Below are 22,802 nucleotides of genomic sequence, written 5' to 3' on the forward strand. Positions count from 1 at the left end.
CTGCTACAAGACCATGGTGCTTGCCTACGGAGCTGTGAGGGGAACGGCACCTCCGTACCTTCAGGCTCTGATCAGGCCCTACACCCAAACAAGGGCACTGCGTTCATCCACCTCTGGCCTGCTGGCCCCCCTACCTCTGCGGAAGCACAGTTCCCGCTCAGCCCAGTCAAAACGGTTCGCTGCTCTGGCACCCCAATGGTGGAACAAGCTCCCTCACGACGCCAGGACAGCGGAGTCAATCACCACCTTCCGGAGACACTTGAAACCCCACCTCTTTAAGGAATACCTGGGATAGGATATAGTAATCCTTCTAAACCCCCCCAAAAAAAAAAGATATAGATGTACTATTGTAAAGTGGTTGTTCCACTGGATATCTTAAGGTGAATGCACCAATTTGTAAGTCGCTCTGGATAAGAGCGTCTGCTAAATGACAAATGTAATGTGTTAGACCTGTGCTGGTTTCCGTCTCATTAGTGGGAAGGGATTTCACCTGTGCTGGCCCAGGTGCTATTTAAGTGGCTGGCCCAGTGCTCCAGTTGTCTTGATAGATGAGGGTTAACACCTTTAGTTGGTGCTCCCTATTTTTATTTCTAGAGAAACAATCCTTTATTTGATTTTTGTTTTGCTCCAAGTTTTTGGTTTGCCTCCTGTCCTTTTTAAGTTTGTTTTTCTTTAGTTTACCTCTTAGTGGGTGTCTTTTAGGTTCTAGTAGTTGTTGCTAGTCGACATTCAGTTGACACCCCCATGAGTGTCTTTCAGAACCCCTCATAAAACCCCACCTGGTTTGTTTGTTGGTCAGTGACTCTTTGTTAGTTCCTGCTTCTGTTTGAGCAACATTTTTGGTTTTCCTGCTGGGGAACATAACACGCTACTTTATCATACTGTTTGTCTGACGTAACAAATATCTCACAAGATCATAGAGTTCACGTGCACCCATTTGAACCTTTGCAACTGTTGCCAGCCTGCCTTGTTGTGGAAGTTGGTGTGTGTAAACTGAGGGTCTGTGTGGTTGTCATAATCCATACCTCTCTGATGGGGCTGGCCAGTGGAGGCTGTGTGGAGGGCTACTAATTGCCTTAGTGAGCCAGCAAGAGGCCCAGGTGATCCAGCATTAGCGGGGATTAGAGTTGGGATGACTGGGACACATTCATACAGAGGACTATACACACCCCCAGGAAGAATTACCCTTTTTTATAATTCTTAAAACAAAAAAATATTCTGACAAGACTACTTGTACTTAGATATTCTATGACCATGTTTTGGAATGACGTAGAGTAAGACATTTGTGGCAATTCTATAGCAATATAAAGTGGGAAAACGGCCGTGCATTTGGAAAATTAATAGACACTGTGCTAAATAAAACCTAATAAAAACATCTGTCTTGTCCAAGACTGGAGTCTACGCAGACTGGTACGCCATAGCCAATCAGAGCTAGAGTAGGCCTATATGCAAATAAGCCATTTGCTACACGGACGTGCCATCATTGTGTTTACAGGCAGTAGGGCCTGTCATCATTCACTATGAACTGGACTGTGTGTTTACAGGCAGTAGCAACAGTGTGACTTTAGATAATTAGAATGCGTCTGCCAAAAGCCACAAAATGCACCTGAAGGGATTTATGTAAATACCACTGGAGTCCTCTAACATTTGGGAATTTCACCGTAGTGAAGGGCATTCTGGCTCTTTTCAGTGAGCTGGCTCTTTTGGCTCCCAAATGGCTCTTTTAAAAAAATGTCTATTGTATTTTTTCAAGTAAAACAGTTTGCGATAGTTTGACTATGATTTGTTTTAACACCATTCTGATTAAATTATTAAATGAAATCATACTCTACCTTAACCACAATGTATTTAAAAATGCATTGGTTTGTTTTGAAAAAGAATGCTATTAAACATTTGCTTATAAAGTATAACTTTTTAATGTATATAAACAAAGTGCATATAAATGTAACAATTCAAAACTAATACAATCTGAACAACATAATAGAATATTGCACCATATCAAAGAAAAATAAATGTGCAAAACTGCAGCATTCCACTTAAGACATTAAACTGGTCCCTCTTCTCTCCTTTATTGCCATGTTATAACCAGCAGCACACAGCAATGCTGACCAGATTTTTCTTTTATGAGAGATTTGCATTCAGAAATGCAAGCTGCCTCACTTTCGAGGGGCTGATGTGGTTTCTTCTCTCAGTAATTATTTGTCCCGTTTTCGAGAAGACCCTCTCAGAGGGAACGGATGTGGCCACTATGCAGAGTCTCCCTGTCATGACTTTAGTAAGCCGTGGGTAGACGGAGGCCTTGTTCTTCCACCAGCTCAGAGAATCTGCAGATCTTTGGAAAGGGGCTCCTCCAAATAGGATCGGACCTCCATTAAGGCATCTGCTGAGGGATTCCTTCGTGCTGTATCCCCACTTGCTCTCTCGTCAAACAGCATTCAGCAGACGTTTGTGGCACTACTACTGGTGCTTCTGCTCCATCTGATCCCTCTTCTTCCTGTTGCCCTGGTGCCTGAGTCAGCTGACTGCTGGGGCTGTCCCTCCCTCTTCTTTCTATTGCCCTGGTGCCTGAGCCAGCTGACTGCTGGGGGTGTCCCTCCCTGCTGCTGAAGTTATTCTTTAAGAGCCTCATCAATTACTCTGGCATCACTGAAGGCTAACTTCTTAAACCTGGGGTCAAGTGTAGCGGTTTCTGATAGCACGTAATTATATTCCATGTTGTGGAACTTTCTGTCCATTGATGAACATAGGGTGTCCAACTCTGTCACATGTCCTGTGGTTGCATTTTCTTCTCTCTGGCAGCTGGCTGTGATTCGCTGCAGACCCTTACACAGGAGTATAATTTTTGAGGCTGTCACATAGCTGAAAAGAGAACAGTAACTTATTAGTTCAGCTTCATGTTTTGTCTACTGATACTACGTTCTCATCTACTGCTCATATACATATATAATACTGGATTAAATAATGATGTAGTAATAACTGCTTACTGTACCTCTCTCCACTGATCTCCACAGTGACCTGCTCAAAGGGTTCCAGGACTCTGCACACCTCCACCACCACCTCCCATTCCTCTTGGGTCAGAGCATCAACAGGTGCATTAACAAAGGCCAGGGTAGAGATGATGGCATCCTTTGACTCAAGAAACCACTTCAACATATAAAATGTTGAATTCCACCTTATAGTGCAGTCTTGTTTAGGCTTCAGCTCAGGCATCCCCATCTGGTGTTGTGTAGACTTTAGCTTTTCAGCACCTACTGTGCTCCTGTGGAAGTATTCCACAGCTGCTTTCACTTTCTCTACAGTGGGCTTCATCACATTCAGAGCATCTCTTACAATCAGGTTGATTGTGTGGGCAAGACATGGATGATGTGTCCATTTTAACATTCTCAACAGTTCCTCTGCCAAGTTCTCTGAGGTGTGTCTGTCGCTGAACTCAACGCAGTCCAGAAGACAGCTAGATATAGAAAAATCTTCAATGAAGTGACATGTAACGGACATGTAAGAGATTCTACACTGTGCTCTAACATTGTCTACATTTTTAAAATGCATCCAAATGCTACTGTTTTCACAGCTGTCCTTCCGCTCTCTCCTTGGCTGCTAAGTGTGTGACTGTGAGTGAGTTGGCTTAGCCCTCCCCACGCATCTTTGGTTCATTGGTTGACACTGCGTGTCTGACAGGAACAACCGGTGAGGCTGTTAGTCTGAGCAAACAGTCAGAACGAATGTGTGCGCTTGAGCATTTAGACCTATATTATTTAATTTCTTTTTTCGTTCTTTGAATTCGTTAATTCTGTTAGTTTAAATCTTTTGATTATTCATATCTTATTTTTCAAATATTTGTATAAATAGATTTGGCTCTTATTATATGCCAGCCGGCTCACAACGTTCACTTACAACGTTCAGCTGCATCCTAGTCCCAACCCACATTTTGACAACTGAATGGGAACTTGCTTGCCTGCCCACCCATTTGATCGATGCCAAAACCATTTGATTGACACCTGAGATATGCTGACTGTTTAGCACAGCTAGTTAGCGAAGCGATTCAAATGTCTTGCTAGCTAACCAAATGAAACCTGCATCTCTAGCTGTAGCCAACAAAAAATGATATGACATCCCGCAACAACAACTATCACAGTGCCATCCGTTTTGTCACCAAAGCCCCATATACTACCCACCACTGCGACCTGTACGCTCTCGTTGGCTGGTCCTCGCTTCATACTCGTCGCCAAACCCACTGGCTCCAGGTCATCTACAAGACCCTGCTAGGTAAAGTTCCTCCTTATCGCAGCTCGCTGGTCACCATAGCAGCATCCACCTGTAGCACGTGCTCCAGCAGGTATATCTCTCTGGTCACCCCCAAAACCAATTCCTCCTTCGGCCGCCTCTCCTTCCAGTTCTCTGCTGCCAATGATTGGAACGAACTACAAAAATCTCTGAAACTGGAAACACATCTCCCTCACTAGCTTTAAGCACCAGCTGTCAGAGCAGCTCACAGATCACTGCACCTGTACATAGCCCATTTATAATTTAGCGCAAACAACTACCGCTTCCCCTACTGTATTTATTTATTTATTTTGCTCCTTTGACCCCATTATTTCTATTTCTACTTTGCACTTTCTTCCACTAAATCTAACATTCCAGTGTTTTACTTGCTATATTGTATTTACTTCGCCACTTTGGCCTTTTTTGCCTTTACCTCCCTTATCTCACCTCATTTGCTCACTTTGTATATAGACTTATTTTTCTACTATATTATTGACTCTGTTTGTTTTACTCCATGTGTAACTCTGTTGTTGTATGTGTCAAACTGCTTGCTTTATCTTGGCTAGGTTGCAATTGTAAATGAGAACTTGTTCTCAAGTTGCCTACCTGGTTAAATAAAGTGAAATAAAAATAAATAAATAAACAGCTAGCTAGCTAACGTTCTTCTGTGTTTTTAGCTTGCTAGATAAATAGCTAGCAACATAGATACTCTAGCCCAGGGGTGTCCATATTGAAAAAACACAATGAATTCGCAGGCCAGACAGCCTTTGTTTTACAAAAATATTTGCAACTGCGACCCAAACTGGCCATTGTTTTATTAGAAAAATTACTATTTTTATAATGTTCACTTATGTACATAGGATGCTGTGTATGTAGCATTAACATATTAAAACAAAATAGACTAATAATATTTGTCCATCCCTTGCTGCTATGCTTGCAGATGTGCATAATATGCTGCAACCCTAATCAAAAAGTATCCAAATAACATATTTTTTGTTGCACTGAATGGGTCACCGGTGCGGTTGAATGCAGCATTGCTGTATGGTGCTCTCTAAACGTGTTAGTTGCGTAGGCAGCCTAGGCTACTGCGCAAATATTTCTGCAGTAGGCCTTCATGTTTCTCCTTTGCATGGTGTTTTTGTTTTTTGGTTATTCCTTGTAAAGCTTTAAAAACCAAAGCCAGACTGCAACGTTTTAGTAGCCTAACTAGGACTGTGGCATGTCTGTACACTTTCCTTCCGCTGCGCGCTGTAAACGGGACACATGAAAGCAGTGCAATTTAAGTTGAATTCACTGATGCGTGTGCCTCAGGCTGCAATTTCATAAAGTAGATGACTCAACTGTTGACTCATTTATACTAGCTCGTGTGTCCTGTTCAGCCCACGGGCCTTGTTTGACACGTGTGCTAGCCTATTAGCCACGCTATGACAGACTTGTGATTATTGCCCTTGCTAATTTCATTGTATTCCCAGACTTTAATTAGTTGTTTGTTTTTGTTAAAAATATTGAATCATTGAAACTGAAACAGTGCCATCCCTATTGGGTGGAGGCAGCAATGAACCAGGCCAGCCGTAAATGACCTGATAGCAATATTTTTTTGAATAACAAGAAATGTGTTGGTGAATTATATTAATCATGCATTGAACTGCATCCATCTATTCTGCCTAGAATACCTTACTGTACGTCATGGAATTCTGAGTCAAATGTAACCTATTTTTAAAACCTCTAATGAGGTTGGTTTTGATGCATAAACAGGGATTTTGATATTTTTTACTGATATTATGATTGTCTGTTTGTTTCATATCTGCAAAGTAGTTAAAATGCTCTCCGTTCCCCTTTTTAAAAGCAAATTCCACACCAAAACTGTCTTCTGGTATTTGTTTCATTAGTCCATTGTTGATATAGTCCCAAAATGTTTTGCATGTCAGCAATCAAGTTTTCAAAATGTATAACTTTCAAAATCCAAAAATACAGCCGGTGTACTATTTCTATGGACACAGTCCTGCCCGGGGGTAGGGTGGAATATCACTACTAGGGATTGTGGAGAATCTCTGTCCTTTTGCCCTGTCCCTCATCTCACTCACTCACTGTTTTCCTCTATCACAGAAAGGGGTATTATCTTCTCTTTCAACTTGGTGAGCTGGGCCATCTCATAGGAAGTGCTCTGTATTCAGTGACAGGATGCTACAATGGCCTATTTGTTAGAGGCACAGGGCAAGGGCTCTGGGGTTTAGGGCTGGGCTTGATAAGCCACACTGGGTCCTGTGTGATTTCTCGCTCTATACATCACAACAGCCCCCTGCAGAAATAGATCTGGTGCTGTGAAATGTTTGATGTGCCATTTTACCCAATGTATTTTAAGTGCTGCAGTCGCACTGTCAGTGGAGTGCTTCCAGACTTATCTAGCCTGCAACAGTTGGGTTAGTAGGACCACATTTTATTTGCAGGATCCATTTGTCTGATTTCTTCAATGGATATCTTAGATAATGATGTCCAGAAAGTCTGGTAAGCTTGATATGACAAGCAATAGAAGTGAAAGTCTGTCACTCACTCAAGCCTCTTATTTTTCTTTTATGTAGCTGTCAAAAAAACCTCATATGGTTGATGGCGCTAATAGCTAATGAGTAGTCTAGAGGGGGACCTGATGCCGCTGCAATGAAAACTGACAACAGGGTTGCTTGCTTTCATCATTAAACTGGACTCATCCTAATGATGCAAAGAAGACATACTAGGTCATCATTTGATGTTCAATTTGCAGTGTGACGATTTATATCTCAGCAGTGGTTTAAGGAAATAGATTTTTGTTTGTCCCATAGGGCAGAATATACACTGAACAAAAATATAAACGTAACATGTAAAGTGTCGGTCCCATGTTTAATGAGCTGAAATAAAATATCCCATAAATGTTCCATAAGCACTAAAAGCTTATTTCTCAATGTTGTGCACAATTTTGTTTATATCCCTGTTAGTGAGCATTTCTCTGACAAGATAATCCTTCCACCTGACCGGTGTGGTATATCAAGAAGCTGATTAAATGGCATGATCATTACACAGGTGCACCTTGTGCTGGGGACAATGAAAGGCCACTCTAAAATGTGAAGTTTTGTCACAACACAATGCCACAGATGTCTCAAATTTTGAGGTAGAGTGCAATTGGCAGAGCTGTTGCCAGAGAATTGAATGTTAATTTCTCTGCCAAGGGAATTTGGCAGTACGTCCAATCGGCCTAATAATTGTAGACTATATTGAACCACACCAGCCCAGGATCTCCATATCCAGCTTCTTCACCTGCGGGATTGTGTCATGCGCAAAGTAGATGTCCTAAACAACTTGCCAAAACTATAGTTTGTTAACAAGAAATTTGTGGAGTGGTTGAAAAACAAGTTTTAATGACTCCAACCTAAGTGTATGTAAACTTCCGACTTCAAGTGTGTGTGTGTGTATTTAGGCACATTTTCAAGTAAAATTGTAGCTCTTTAGAGCCCTGACATTAACATAAGTATAGTGAGGGGAAAAAAGTATTTGATCCCCTGCTGATTTTGTACGTTTGCCCACTGACAAAGAAATGATCAGACTATAATTTTAATGGTAGGTTTGTTTGAATAGTGAGAGACAGAAGAATAACAACAACAACAATCCAGAAAAACACATGTCAAAAATGTTATAAATTGATTTGCATTTTAATGAGGGAAATAAGTATTTGACCCCTCTGCAAAACATGACTTAGTACTTGGTGGCAAAACCCTTGTTGGCAATCACAGAGGTCAGACGTTTCTTGTATTTGGCCACCAGGTTTGCACACATCTCAGGAGGGATTTTGTCCCACTCCTCTTTGCAGATCTTCTCCAAGTCCATAAGGTTTCAAGGCTGACGTTTGGCAACTCGAACCTTCAGCTCCCTCCACAGATTTTCTATGGGATTAAGGTCTGGAGACTGGCTAGGCCACTCCAGGACCTTAATGTGCTTCTTCTTGAGCCACTCCTTTGTTACCTTGGCCGTGTGTTTTGGGTCATTGTCATGCTGGAATACCCATCCACGACCCATTTTCAATGCCCTGGCTGAGGGAAGGAGGTTCTCACACAAGATTTGACAGTACCTGGCCCTGTCCATCGTCCCTTTGAAGTTGTCCTGTCCCCTTAGCAGAAAAACACCCCCAAAGCATAATGTTTCCACCTCCATGTTTGACGGTGGGGATGGTATTCTTGGGGTCATAGGCAGCATTCCTCCTCCTCCAAACACGGTGAGTTGAGTTGATGCCAAAGAGCTCCATTTTGGTCTCATCTGACCACAACACTTTCACCCAGTTGTCCTCTGAATCATTCAGATGTTTATTGGCAAACTTCAGACGGGCATGTATATGTGCTTTCTTGAGCAGGGGGACCTTGCGGGCGCTGCAGGATTTCAGTCCCTCACGGCGTAGTGTGTTACCAATTGGTTTCTTGGTGACTATGGTCCCAGCTGCCTTGAGATCATTGACAAGATCCTCCCGTGTAGTTCTGGGCTGATTCCTCACCGTTCTCATGATCATTACAACTCCACGAGGTGAGATCTTGCATGGAGCCCCAGGCCGAGGGAGATTGACAGTCCTTTTGTGTTTCTTCCATTTGCGAATAATCGCACCAACTGTTGTCATCTTCTCACCAAGCTGCTTGGCGATGGTCTTGTAGCCCATTCCAGCCTTGTTTAGATCTACAATCTTGTCCCTGACATCCTTGGAGAGGTCTTTGTTCTTGGCCATGGTGGAGAGTTTGGAATCTGATTGATTGATTGCTTCTGTGGACAGGTGTCTTTTTTATACAGGTAACAAACTGAGATTAGGAGCACTCCCTTTAAGAGTGTGCTCCTAATCTCAGTTTGTTACCTGTATAAAAGACACCTGGGAGCCAGAAATCTTTCTGATTTGAGAGGGGGTCAAATACTTATTTCCCTCATTAAAATGCAAATCAATTTATAACATTTTTGACATACGTTTTTCTGGATTTTTTTTGTTCTTATTCTGTCTCTCACTGTTCAAATAAGCCTACCATTAAAATTATAGACTGATAATTTCTTTGTCAGTGGGCAAACGTACAAAATCAGCAGAGGATCAAATACTTTTTTCCCCTCACTGTATTTTTATACTCTTGCTACCATTCACTTTTCAGCTCTGTTTACAGTTAGGTCCTACTACCAGTCACTTATAAACCCATCTAAATGTATAAACCCACCTCAACCATTCTAGTACCCCTTCACATTGAATAAGGTACCTGTATATACTTGCATTCTCGTGTTTCTAAATCGCGTCGTAGTTCCTGTGTGGTTTTCATTTTTTTTCACAGTATCTTTTATTTTTATTATCATCATCACTGCATTGTTGGGAAAGATCTCTCACTATACAGTTTTACACCTGTTGTATCCTGTGCACGTTGAAGCTTGTGTTAAGTGTACTGCTTTTGTGAGACCATGATAGCATAGAAAAAGCTGTGGATTCTTCTTAAATGGGTTTGTCATTTGAGTCCATGCTTAACTTTCCTTGCTTCAACACGCTTGTAATATGGCATTGTTGTTGTCAAGGTTTGTTAATTGATAGGTTTGTTGTCTTTTGTTCTATTGTTTTCCAGGGGCGACAAAAGAGATTGGCTCAGCCTTGACGAGAATGTGCATGAGGCACAGAAGCATTGAGTCCAAACTGAAGCTCTTCACCACGTAAGTGATGGAACTGTGAATCATGGTTTCTGGAAGACATTGATTGGATATGTTTTGCTTTTCCCTAAGACTGTTGTAATACCCAATGTCATTGTTTCCTAATTGTTTGAGATCTTTCATATGCAGTTGGTGCATAATACTGCCATCATTAACATTTCAGGCCAAATCAAAAAAAAATTGTCACATGCTTAGTCTACAGCTGTTGTCTACGAAGAGTGAAATGCTTACTTACAGGTATTTTTCCAAAAATGCAGATTTAAAGATAAAATAAAACCATTGAAATAGTGACGGTGAATAACAAATGTCAATAAAGAGTAAAGCTAACATTGTTATATATAGGGAGTATACAGTGCCGTGCAAAAGTATACATCCCCCTTGGCGTTTTTCCTATTTTGTTGCATTACAGCCTGTAATTTAATTTAAATTGATTTTCATTTGGATTTCATGTAATGGACATACACAAAATAGTCCAAATTGGTGAAGTGATAAAAATTACTTAAGTGGTGCGTGCATATGTATATACCCGCTTTGCTATGAAGCCCCTAAATAAGATCTGGTGCAACCAGTTACCTTCAGAAGTCACAGAATGAGTTAGATTGCACACAGGTGGACTTTATTGAAGTGTCACGTGATTTGTCACAAGATCGCAGTTGAAGTCTGAAGTTTACATACACTTAGGTTGGAGTCATTAACTCGTTTTTCAATCACTTCACAAGTTTCTTGTTAGCAAACTATAGTTTTGGCAAGTCGATTAGGACATCTACTTTGTGCATGACACAAGTAATTTTTCCAACAATTGTTTATAGACAGATTATTTCACTTTTAATTCACTATATCACAATTCCAGTGGGTCAGAAGTGTACATACACTAAGTTGACTGTGCCTTTAAACAGCTTGGAAAATTCCAGAAAATGATGTCATGGCTTTAGAAGCTTCTGATAGGCTAATTGACATCATTTGAGTCAATTGGAGGTGTACCTGTGGATGTATTTCAAGGCCTACCTTCAAACTCAGTGCCTCTTTGCTTGACATCGTGGGAAAATCAAAAGAAATCAACCAAGACCTCAGAAAAAAAATTGTAGACATCCACAAGTCTGGTTCATCCTTGGGAGCAATTTCAAAACGCCTGAAGGTACCACGTTCATCTGTACAAACAATAGTACGCAAGTATAAACACCATGGGACCACGCAGCCGTCATACCGCTCAGGAAGGAGACGCACTCTGTCTCCTGGAGATGAATGTACTTTGGTGCGAAAAGTGCAAATCAATCCCAGAACAACAGCAAAGGACCTTGTGAAGATGCTGGAGGAAACAGGTACAAAAGTATCTATATCCATAGTAAAACGAGTCCTAATTCTACATAACCTGAAATGCTGCTCAGCAGAGAAGAAGCCAACGCTCCAAAAACCCCATTTAAAAAGCCAGAATAAGGTTTTCAACTGCACATGGGGCCAAAGATTGTACTTTTTGGAGAAATGTCCTCTGGTCTGATAAAACAAAAATAGAACTGTTTGGCCATAATGACCATCGTTATGTTTGGAGGAAAAAGGGGAATGTCCCATCTTCCGGATGCTGGAGTGAGTAGTCGTGCTGTACTTCGCTCCGCAGGTAATATCACATTTCATTACATTACAACGATCTGATTAGTGTAATGTTAGCTAGTTAGCTACATAGTTGTCTTTGCATCAAGGATAAAGGTGTAGCTAAAGGTGTAGGTGTAGCTTTGAGAAACTAACAAGGTTAGCTAGCCAGCTGTATTTGTTCGTTCGTGCCGTTTTCCAAATGGCGTCAACATTACAGCCAACTTTACCAACTAGCAGTACTGTAGAATCTAAATACATTACAACGGAACGATTTGATTAGTGTAACGTTAGCTAGCTACATAGTTGTCTTTGTATCAAAGGTAAATGCAGCCATTGCTAGCTAGCCAACTCTACCAGCTAGCAGTACTGTATCATTTTTAGTCAATAAGATTTTTGCAACGTAAGCTTTCGAGTTGTGTAGTCCACTTGTGTAGCTAGCAGGACTGACTTTGTGTTAGCTAGCCAACGTTTAATTACTTCTGTGTTATGAAAGGAACTAGACACGGACACGAATGATCCATTGGTAGTTTGTTGTAACCAAGTATTGGTGCTAACCGTGTGTTATTGGATGCTAGCATGCTAGTTAGCTACGGCGTCATAGGACACGGTGCACTGGGTGGGTTTCACGGAAGAATACTGTACGAATACTAGCTGAATAAACTAAGTTTGAGCCTATTCCTGGAAACATTGAACCACTGTAGTTTACATCAATTATAATTTCTAAGTGGAAGTTGGAATAGTTATATTTGAGTGTTTCAGCGAATGGTTAGTGAGGGAGGCCCTGCTCTCTCGCTTCCCCAGTTGTTTAGTTCATTTTCATTCCAATCTCCTTTACATTAGCGTAGCCTCTCCTGTGGCCTGTCAACTATGTGTCTATCTATCCCTGTTCTCTCCTCTCTGCACAGGCCACACAAACGCTTCACACCGCATGGCACTTTAACCTGGTGGTCCCAGCGCGCACGACCCACGTCATCTCTCCCAAGTGGACATTCTCTCTTTCTCCCCTGACCCATCTGTCTATCTCCTCCTTTGAATTCCATGCTGTCACAGTCACTAGCCCATTCAAGCTTAACATCCTTATCATTTATCACCCTCCAGGTTCCCTTGGAGAGTTCATCAATGAGCTTGACGCCTTGATAAGTTCCTTTCCTGAGGATGGCTTACCCCTCACAATTCTGGGTGACTTTAACCTCCCTACGTCTACCTTTGACTCATTTCTCTCTGCCTCCTTCTTTCCACTCCTCTCCTCTTTTGGCCTCACCGTCCCCCCCTACTCACAAGGCAGGCAATACGCTTGACCTCATCTTTACTAGATGCTGTTCTAATACTAATCTCACTGCAACTCCCCTCCAAGTCTCCGTCCACTACCTTGTATCCTTTTCATTCTCGCTCTCCTCCAACACTACTCACTCTGCCCCTACTCAGATGGTATTGCGCCGTCGCAACCTTCGCTCTCTCTTCCTGCTACTCTCTCCTCTTCCATCCTATCATCTCTTCCCTCTACTCAATCCTTCTCCAACCAATCTCCTGATTCTGCCTCCTCAACCCTCCTCTCCTCCCTTTCTGCATCCTTTGACTCTCTATGTCCCCTATCCTCCCGGCCGGCTCGGTCTTCCCCTCCTGCTCCGTGGCTTGACGACTCACAGAACAGGGCTCCGGGCAGCCGAGCGGAAATGGAGGAAAACTAGCCTCCCTGCGGACCTGGCATCTTTTCACTCCCTCCTCATTTTCTTCCTCTGTTTCTGCTGCTAAAGCCACTTTCTTCCACTCTAAATTCCAAGCATCTGCCTCTAACCCTAGGAAGCTCTTTGCCACCTTCTCCTCCCTCCTGAATCCTCCTCCCTCTCTGCGGATGACTTTGTCAACCATTTTGAAAAGAAGGTTGACGACATCTGATCCTTGTTTGTTAAGTCAAACGACACCACTGGTCCTGCTCACATTGCCCTACTCTATGCTTTGACCTCTTTCTCCCCTCTCTCTCCAGATGAAATCTTGTGACTGCCGGCCGCCCGAACAACCTGCCCACTTTAATCCTATCCCCTCCTCTCTTCTCCAGACCATTTCCGGAGACCTTCTCCCTTACCTCACCTCGCTCATCAACTCATCCTTGACTGCTGGCTACGTCCCCTCCGTCTTCAAGAGAGCGAGAGTTGCACCCCTTCTCAAAAAACCTACACTCGATCCCTCCGATGTCAACAACTACAGACCAGTATCCCTTCTTTCTTTCCTCTCCAAAACTCTTGAGCGTGCTGTCCTTTGCCAGCTCGCTTGCTATCTCTCTCAGAATGACCTTCTTGATCCAAATCAGTCAGCTTTCAAGACTGGTCATTCAACTGAGACTGCTCTTCTCTGTGTCACGGAGGCTCTCTGCACTGCTAAAGCTAACTCTTTTTCCTCTGCTCTCATCCTTCTAGACCTATCTGCTGCCTTTGATACTGTGAATCATCAGGTCCTCCTCTCCACTCTCTCCGAATTGGGCATCTCCGGCGCGGCTCGCTCTTGGATTGCGTCCTACCTGACAGGTTGCTCCTACCAGGTGGCGTGGCGAGAATCCGTCTCCGCACCACGTGCTCTCACCACTGGTGTCCCCCAGGGCTCAGTTCTAGGCCCTCTCCTATTCTCGCTATACACCAAGTCACTTGGCTCTGTCATATCCTCACATGGTCTCTCCTATCATTGCTACGCAGACGACACACAATTCATCTTCTCCTTTCCCCCATCTGATAACCAGGTGGCGAATCGCATCTCTGCATGTCTGGCAGACATATCAGTGTGGATGACGGATCACCACCTCAAGCTGAACTTCGGCAAGACTGAGCTGCTCTTCCTCCCGGGGAAGGACTGCCCGTTCTATGATCTCGCCATCACATTTGACAACTCCATTGTGTCCTCCTCCCAGAGTGCTAAGAGCCTTGGCGTGACTCTGGACAACACCCTGGCGTTCTCCGCTAACATCAAGGCGGTGACCCGATCCTGTAGGTTCATGCTCTACAACATTCGCAGAGTACGACCCTGCCTCACACAGGAAGCGGCGCAGGTCCTAATCCAGGCACTTGTCATCTCCCGTCTGGATTACTGCACCTCGCTGTTGGCGGGGCTCCCTGCCTGTGCCATTAAACCCCTACAACTCATCCAGAACGCCGCAGCCCGTCTGGTGTTCAACCTTCCCAAGTTCTCTCACGTCACCCCGCTCCTCCGCACACTCCACTGGCTTCCAGTTGAAGCTCGCATCTGCTACAAGACCATGGTGCTTGCCTACGGAGCTGTGAGGGGAACGGCACCTCCGTACCTTCAGGCTCTGATCAGTCCCTACACCCAAAAAAGGGCACTGCGTTCATCCACCTCTGGCCTGCTCGCCTCCCTACCTCTGCGGAAGCACAGTTCCCGCTCAGCCCAGTCAAAACTGTTCGCTGCTCTGGCACCCCAATGGTGGAACAAGCTCCCTCACGACGCCAGGACAGCGGAGTCAATCACCACCTTCCGGAGACACCTGAAACCCCACCTCTTTAACCTGTTAGGGCTAGGGGGCAGTATTGACACGGCCGGATAAAAAACGTACCCGATTTAATCTGGTTACTACTCCTGCCCAGTAACTACAATATGCATATAATTATTGGCTTTGGATAGAAAACACCCTAAAGTTTCTAAAACTGTTTGAATGGTGTCTGTGAGTGTAACAGAACTCATATGGCAGGCAAAAACCTGAGAGGATTCTATATGGGAAGTGGCCTGTCTGACAAGTTGTTGTTCTTCTTGTCTCTGTTTATTGAAGACTGAGGATCTTTGCTCTAACGTGACACTTCCTACGGCTCCCATAGGCTCTCAGAGCCCGGGAAAAAGCTGAACGATATCGAGGCAGCCTCTGGCTGAAACACATTATCGCTTTTGGCAAGTGGCCGATCAGAGTACTATGGGCTTAGGCGCGTGCCCGAGTCGACCCCATGCTTTATTTTCTTTCGTCTGTTTACCTAAACGCAGATTCCCGGTCGGAATATTATAGCTTTTTTATGAGAAAAATGGCATAAAAAATGATTTTAAACAGCGGTTGACATGCTTCGAAGTACGGTAATGGAATATTTAAAAAAAATGTCACGAATTGCGCCATGCTCGTCACCCTTATTTACCCTTTCGGATAGTGTCTTGAATGCACGAACAAAACGCCACTATTTGGATATAACAATGGATTATTTGGGACCAAACCAACATTTGTTATTGAAGTAGAAGTCCTGGGAGTGCATTCTGACGAAGACAGCAAAGGTAATAACATTTTTCTTATAGTAAATGTGACTTTTCTGAGTGCTAAACTTGCTGGGTGTCTAAATAGCTAGCCCTGTGATGCCGAGCTATCTACTGAGAATATTGCAAAATGTGCTTTCACCGAAAAGCTATTTTAAAATCGGACATATCGAGTGCATAGAGGAGTTCTGTATCTATAATTCTTAAAATAATTGTTATGCTTTTTGTGAACGTTTATTGTGAGTAATTTAGTAAATTCACCGGCAGTGTTCGGTGGGAATGCTAGTCACATGCTAGTCACATGCTATTGTAAAAAGCTGGTTTTTGATATAAATATGAACTTGATTGAACAAAACATGCATGTATTGTATAGCATAATGTCCTAGGGTTGTCATCTGATGAAGATCATCAAAGGTTAGTGCTGAATTTAGCTGTGGTTTGGATTTATGTGACATTATATGCTAGCTTGAAAAATGGGTGTCTGATTATTTCTGGCTGGGTACTCTGCTGACATAATCTAATGTTTTGTTTTCGTTGTAAAGCCTTTTTGAAATCGGACAGTGTGGTTAGATTAACGAGAGTCTTGTCTTTAAAATGGTTTAAAATAGTCATGTTTGAAAAATTGAAGTTTTTGCATTTTTTAGGTATTTGAATAACGCGCCACGGGATTACACTGGCTGTTGAGTAGCCCATAGAGGTTAAGGAATACCTGGGATAGGATTAAGTAATCTTTCTAACCCACCCCCCCACCCTCCCCCTCCAAAAAGATATAGATGTACTATTGTAAAGTGGTTGTTCCACTGGATATCATAAGGTGAATGCACCAATTTGTAAGTCACTCTGGATAAGTGCATCTGCTAAATGTAATGTAAATGGGATGCTTGCAAGCTGAAGAACACCATCCCAACCGTGAAGCACGGGGGTGGCAGCATCATTTTGTGGGGTTGCTCTGCTGCAGGAGGGATTGGTGCACTTCACAAAATAGATGGCATCATGAGGTAGAAAATGTGGATATATTGAAGAAACATCAGTCAGGAAGTTAAAACTTGGTCGCAAATGGGTCTTCCAAATGGACAATAACCCCAAACATACTTCCAAAGTTGTGGCAAAATGGCTTAAGGACAACAAAGTCAAGGTATTGGAGTGGCCATCACAAAGCCCTGACCTCAATCCCAAAGAAACTGTTTGTGCAGAACTGAAGAAGTGTGTGCGAGCAAGGAGGCCTACACAGCTGACTCCGTTACACCAGCTCTGTCAGGAGGAATGGGCCAAAATTCACCCAACTTATTGTGGGAAGCTTGTGGAAGGCTAGCCAAAAAGTTTGACCCAAGTTAAACGCAATGTTACCAAATACTAATTGAGTGTATGTAAACTTTTGACCCACTGGGAATGTGATGAAAGAAATAAAAGCTGAAATAAATCATTCTCTCTACTATTATTCTGACATATCACATTCTTAAAATAAAGTGGTGATCCTAACTGACCTAAAACAGGGAATTTTTGGGGGGATTAAATGTCATGATTTTTTCTAACTGAGTTTAAATGTATTTGTCGAAGGTATATGTAAACGTCCAACTTCAACTGTATACATCTGTTCTAAAATGCCCCAGAGTCTGCAACACCACTAAGTAAGGGGCACCACCAAGCAAGCAGCAGCATGAAGACCAAGGAGCTCTCCAGACTGGTCCGGGACAAGGTTGTGGAGAAGTATAGGTCATGGTTGGGTTATTAAAAAAATATCAGCATCTTTTATCATCCCACTGAGCACCATTAAATCCATTATTAATAAATGAAAGAATATGGCAACACAACAAATGTGCTAAAAAAGGGCCACCCACCAAAACTTACAGACCAGGCAAGGAGGGCATTAATCACAGATGCAACAAAGAGACCAAAAATAACCCTGAAGGAGCTGCGGCGATTGGAGTTTCTGTCCATAGGGCCACTTTAAGCCGTACACTCCACAGAGCTGGGCTTTATGGAGGAGTGGCCAGAAAAAAGCCATTGCTTTAAGAAAAAAAGAAGCGAACATGTTTGGTGTTAGCCAAAAGGCATGTGGGAGACTACCCAACCGTATGGAAGAAGGTATTCTGGTCAGATGAGACTAAAATATACATTTTTGGCCATCAAGGAAAACGCTATGTCTGGAGCAAACCCAACACCTCTCATCACCCTGAGAACACCATCCACCAAAACCATGTTTTTCATCGGCAGGGACTGGGAAACTGGTCAGAATGGTGGATGGCGCTAAATACAGGGAAGTTCTTGAGGGAAACCTGTTTAATTTTTCCAGAGATTTGAGACTGGGACGGAGGTTTACTTTCCAGCAGGACAATGACCCTAAGCATTCTGCTAAAGCAAAACTCGAGTGGTTTAAGGGGAAACATTTAAATGTCTTGGAATGGCCTAGTCAAAGCCCAGACCTCAATCCAATTGAGAATCTGTGGTATGACTTAAAATTGCTGTACATCAGCAGAACCCATCCAACTTGAAGGATCTGGAGCATTTTTGTCTTGAAGATTGGGCAAAAATCCCAGTGGCAAGATGTGCCAAGCTTATAGAGACATACCCCAAGAGACATGCAGCTGTAATTGCTGCAAAAGGTGTCTCTACAAAGTATTGACTTTGGTGGGGTGAATTGTTATGCACACTCAAGTTTTCAGTTTTGTCTTGTTTGTTTGTTTCACAATAATAAAAAAAAAAATGTGCGTCTTCAAAGTGGTAGGCATGTTGTGTAAATCAAATAATACAACCCCCCCAAAGCCCCCCCCAAAAAATACATCTATTTTAATTTCAGGTTATAAGGCAACAAAATAGGAAAAATGCCAAGGGGGGTGAATATTTTCGCAAGCCACAGTGCATTCAGGAAGAATAGACCCCTTAAATTTTCACACATTTTGTTACGTTACAGCCTTATTTTAAAATGGATTCAATATTTTGTTTTCATCAGTCTACACACAATACCCCATAATGACAAAGCAAAAACAGGTTTTTAGACATTTTAGCAAATTTATTAAACATAAACTGAAATATCACACATTACATACAGTACCAGTCAAAGGTTTAGACACACCTACTCATTCCAGGGTTTTTCTTTATTTTTACTGTTTTCTACATTGTCGAATAATAGTGAAGACATCTCAACTATGAAATAACACACATGGAATCATTTAGTATCCAAAAAAGCGTTTAACAAATCAAAATATATTTGAGATTCTTCAAAGTAGTCACCCTTTGCCTTGATGACAGCTTTGTACACTGTTGGCATTCTCTCACCCAGCTTCATGAGGTAGTCACCTGCTATGCATTTCAATTAACAGGTGTGCCTTGTTAAAAGTTAATTTGTGGAATTTCTTTCCTTAATGCATTTGAGCCAATCAGTTGTGTTGTGACAAGGTAGGGGTGGTACACAGAAGATAGCCCTATTTGGTAAAATACCAAGTCCATGTTATGCTCAAATAAGCAAAGCGAAACGACAGGCCATCATTACTTTAAGACATGAAGGTCAGTCAGTCTGGAAAATGTCAAGAACTTTGAACGTTTCTCAAAGTGCAGTCGCATAAACCATCAAGCGCTATGATGAAACTGGTTCTCTTGAGGACTGCCACATGCAAGGAAGACCCAGAGTTACCTCTGCTGGAGAGGATACGTTCATTAGAGTTAAAGGCACCTCAGATTGCAGCCCAAATAAATGCTTCACAGAGTTCAAGTAACACACGTCAACATCAACTGTTCAGAGGAGAATGCGTGAATCAGGCCTTCATGGTCAAATTGCTGCAAAGAAACCACTACTAAAGGACACCAATAATAAGAAGAGACTTGCTTGGGCCAAGAAACACAAGCAATGGACATTAGACAGGTGGAAATCTGTCCTTTGGTCTGATTAGTCCAAATTTGATGTTCCAACTGCAGTGTCTTTGTGAGACGCAGTGTAGGTGAAAGGATGATCTCCGCATGTGTGGTTCCCACCGTGAAGCATGAAGGAGGACGTGTGATGGTGTGGGGCTGCTTTGCTGGTGACACTGTAAAAAAAAAAATATTCAAGGCACACTTAACCAGCATGGCTACCACAGCATTCTGCAGCGATATGCCATCCGATCTGGTTTGGGCTTAGTCCCACTATCATTTGTTTTTCATCAAGACAATGACCCAAAACACACTTCCAGGCTGTGTAAGGGCTATTTTGACCAAGGAGAGTGGAGTGCTACATCAGATGACCTGGCCTCCACAATCACCCGACCTCAAGCCAATTGAGGTGGTTTGGGATGAGTTGGGACCGCAGAGGGAAGGAAAAGCAGCCAACAAGTGCTCAGCATGTGCTCGAACTCCTTCAAGACAGTTGGAAAAGCATTCCAGGTGAAGCTGGTTGAGAGAATGCCAAGAGTTTCAAAGCTGTCATCATGGCAAAGGGTAGCTACTTTGTAGAAAAACAAAACAAAAATGTTATGTTTTTTTAACACTTGCTTACTACATGATTCCATATGTGTTATTTCATCGTTTTAAGGTCTTTAATAGAATAATAGTGATGTAGAAAATAGTAAAAAATAAAGAAAAACCCTTGAATGAGTAGGTGTGTCCAAAAATTTGACTGGTACTGTAAGTATTCAGACCCTTTATTCACTACTTTGTTGAAGCACTTTTGGCAGTGATTATAGCCTCGAGTCTTCTTGGGTATGACACTGCAATTTTGGCACACCTGTATTTGTTGAGTTTCTCCCATTGTTCCCTGCAGATCCTCTCAAGCTCTGTTGCACAGCTATTTTCAGGTCCTTCCAGAGATGTTCAATCGGCTTCAAGTCCAGGCTCTGGCTGGGCCACTCAAGGACATTCAGAGACCTGTCCCGAAGCCACTCCTGTGTTGTCTTGGCTGTGTGCTTAGGGTCGTTGTCCTGTTGGAAGGTGAACCTTTGTCCCAGTCTGAGGATCTCTCTGTGCTTTGTGCCATTCATCTGTGCCTTCATCCTGACTAGTCTCCCAGTCCCTATCCCTGAAAAAAATCCCCACGGCATGATGCTGCCGCCATCATGCTTCACCGTAGGGATGGTGCCAGGTTTCCTCCAGACGTGACACTATGCATTCAGGCCAAAGAGCTCAATCTTGGTTTCATCAGATCAGAGAATCTTGTTTTTCATGGTCTGAGACTCTTTAAGTGCCTTTTGGCAAACTCCAAGTGGGCTGCCATGTGCCTTTTACTGAAGATTGGCTTCCGTCTGGCCACTCTACCATAAAGACCTGATTGGTGGAGTTCTGCAGAGATGGTTGCCCTTCTGGAAGATTCTCCCATCTCCACAGAGGAACTCTAGAGCTCTGTCTGAGTGACCATCACGTTCTTGGTCACCTCCCTGACCAAGGCCCTTCTCCCCCGATTGCTCAGTTTGGCCGGGCGTCCAGGTCTAGGAAGAGTCTTGGTGGTTCCTAACTTCTTCCATTTAAGAGTGATGGAGGCCACTGTGTTCTTGGGGACCTTCAATGATGCAGAAATGTTTTGGTACCCTTTCCCAGATTTGTGCCTCGACCCAATTTTGTCTTGGAGCGCTATGGACTATTTATTCGACCTCATGGCTTGGTTTTTGTTCTGACATGCACTGTCAACTGTTGGGCCTTATATAGACAGGTGTCTGCTTTCCAAATCATGTCCAATCAAATGAATTTACCACAGGTGGATTCCAATCAAATTGTAGAAACATCAAGGATGATCAATGCGAACAGGATACACATGAGCTCAATTTTGAGTCTCAGCAAATTGTCTTAATATTATTTGTTTTATTTTGAATACATTTGCAAAAATGTCAACTTTTTTCACTTTGTCATTATGGGGTAATGTTTGTACATTGCTGAGGGCTTTTTATTTGGTCCATTTTAGAGTAAGGCTGTAACGTAACAAAATGTTAAATGTCAAGGGGTCTGAATACTTTCCGAATACACTGTACAGGGAGTACCAGTACCGAGTCGATGTGCAGGGGTATGAGGTAATTGAGGTAACTACATTATTTATGTACAAAAGTCTGTGGACACCCCTTCAAATTTGTGGATTTGGCTATTTCAGCTATACCAGTTGCTTATAGGTGTATAAAATCAAGCACACAGCCATGCAATCTCCATAGACAAACATTGGCAGTAGAATGGCCTTACTGAAGAGCTCAGTGACTTTCAATGTGACACCATCATAGTATGCCACATTTCCAACAAGTCAGTGTGTGAAATTTCTGCCGAGCTGCCCCGGTCAACTAAGTGCTGTTAATGTGAAGTGGAAACGTCTAGGAGCAACAACGGATCAGCCGTGACGTGGTAGGCCACACAAGCTCACAGAACGGGACTGCCGAGTGTGGAAGAGCGTAGCGTGTAACAATCGTCTGTCCTCTGTTGCAACACTCACTACCGAGTTACCAAACTGCCTCTGGAAACAACGGCAGCACAATAACTGTTCGTCAGGAGCTTCATGATAGGGGTTTCCGTGTCTGAGCAACCCCACACAGCCTATGAACGCCATGCGCAAAGCCAAGCGTCGGTTGGAGTGGTGTAAAGCTTGCCGCCATTGGACTCTGGAACAGTGGAAACACGTTCTCTAGAGTGATGAATCACGCTTCACCATCTGGCAGTCCGACGGACAATCTGGTTTGGCAGATGCCAGGATAATGCTACGTGCCTGAATGCATAGTGCCAACTCTAAAGTTTGGTGGAGGAGGAATAATGGTCTGGGGTTGTTTCTCATGGTTGGGGTTAGGCCCGCTTGTTCCAGTTAACGCTACAGCATACAATGCCATTCTAGACGTTTCTGTGCTTCCAACATTGTGGCAACAGTTAGGGGAAGGCTCTTCCTGTTTCAGCTTGACAATGCCCCCGTGCACAAAGCTCAGTCCATACAGAAATGGTTTGTCTAGATTGGTGTGGAAGAACTTGACTGGCCTGCACAGAGCCCTGACCTCAACTCCATCGAACACCTTTGGGATGAATTGGAATGCCGACTGCGAGTCAGGCCTATTCGCCCAACATCAGTGCCAGACCTCACTAATTGTCTTGTGGCTGAATGGAAGGAA

The 22,802-nt window shown here is 43.1% G+C and overlaps 1 protein-coding gene across 3 annotated transcripts in view; it reads left to right on the forward strand.

Moving 5' to 3' along the window:
- The window catches only part of LOC106582629 (protein MTSS 2), a 156,306-nt gene that overhangs the window by 48,135 nt on the left and 85,369 nt on the right, over positions 1-22,802 (forward strand). For all 3 annotated transcript variants that reach the window (XM_014165855.2, XM_014165857.2, XM_014165856.2), the window contains exon 4: positions 9,861-9,945. In XM_014165855.2, coding sequence (XP_014021330.1) covers positions 9,861-9,945 — 85 coding nt within the window. The remainder of the gene's footprint in view (positions 1-9,860; positions 9,946-22,802) is intronic.

The sequence above is a fragment of the Salmo salar genome, chromosome ssa22 (genome assembly GCF_905237065.1).
Source record: "Salmo salar chromosome ssa22, Ssal_v3.1, whole genome shotgun sequence".
Lineage (NCBI taxonomy): Eukaryota > Metazoa > Chordata > Actinopteri > Salmoniformes > Salmonidae > Salmo > Salmo salar.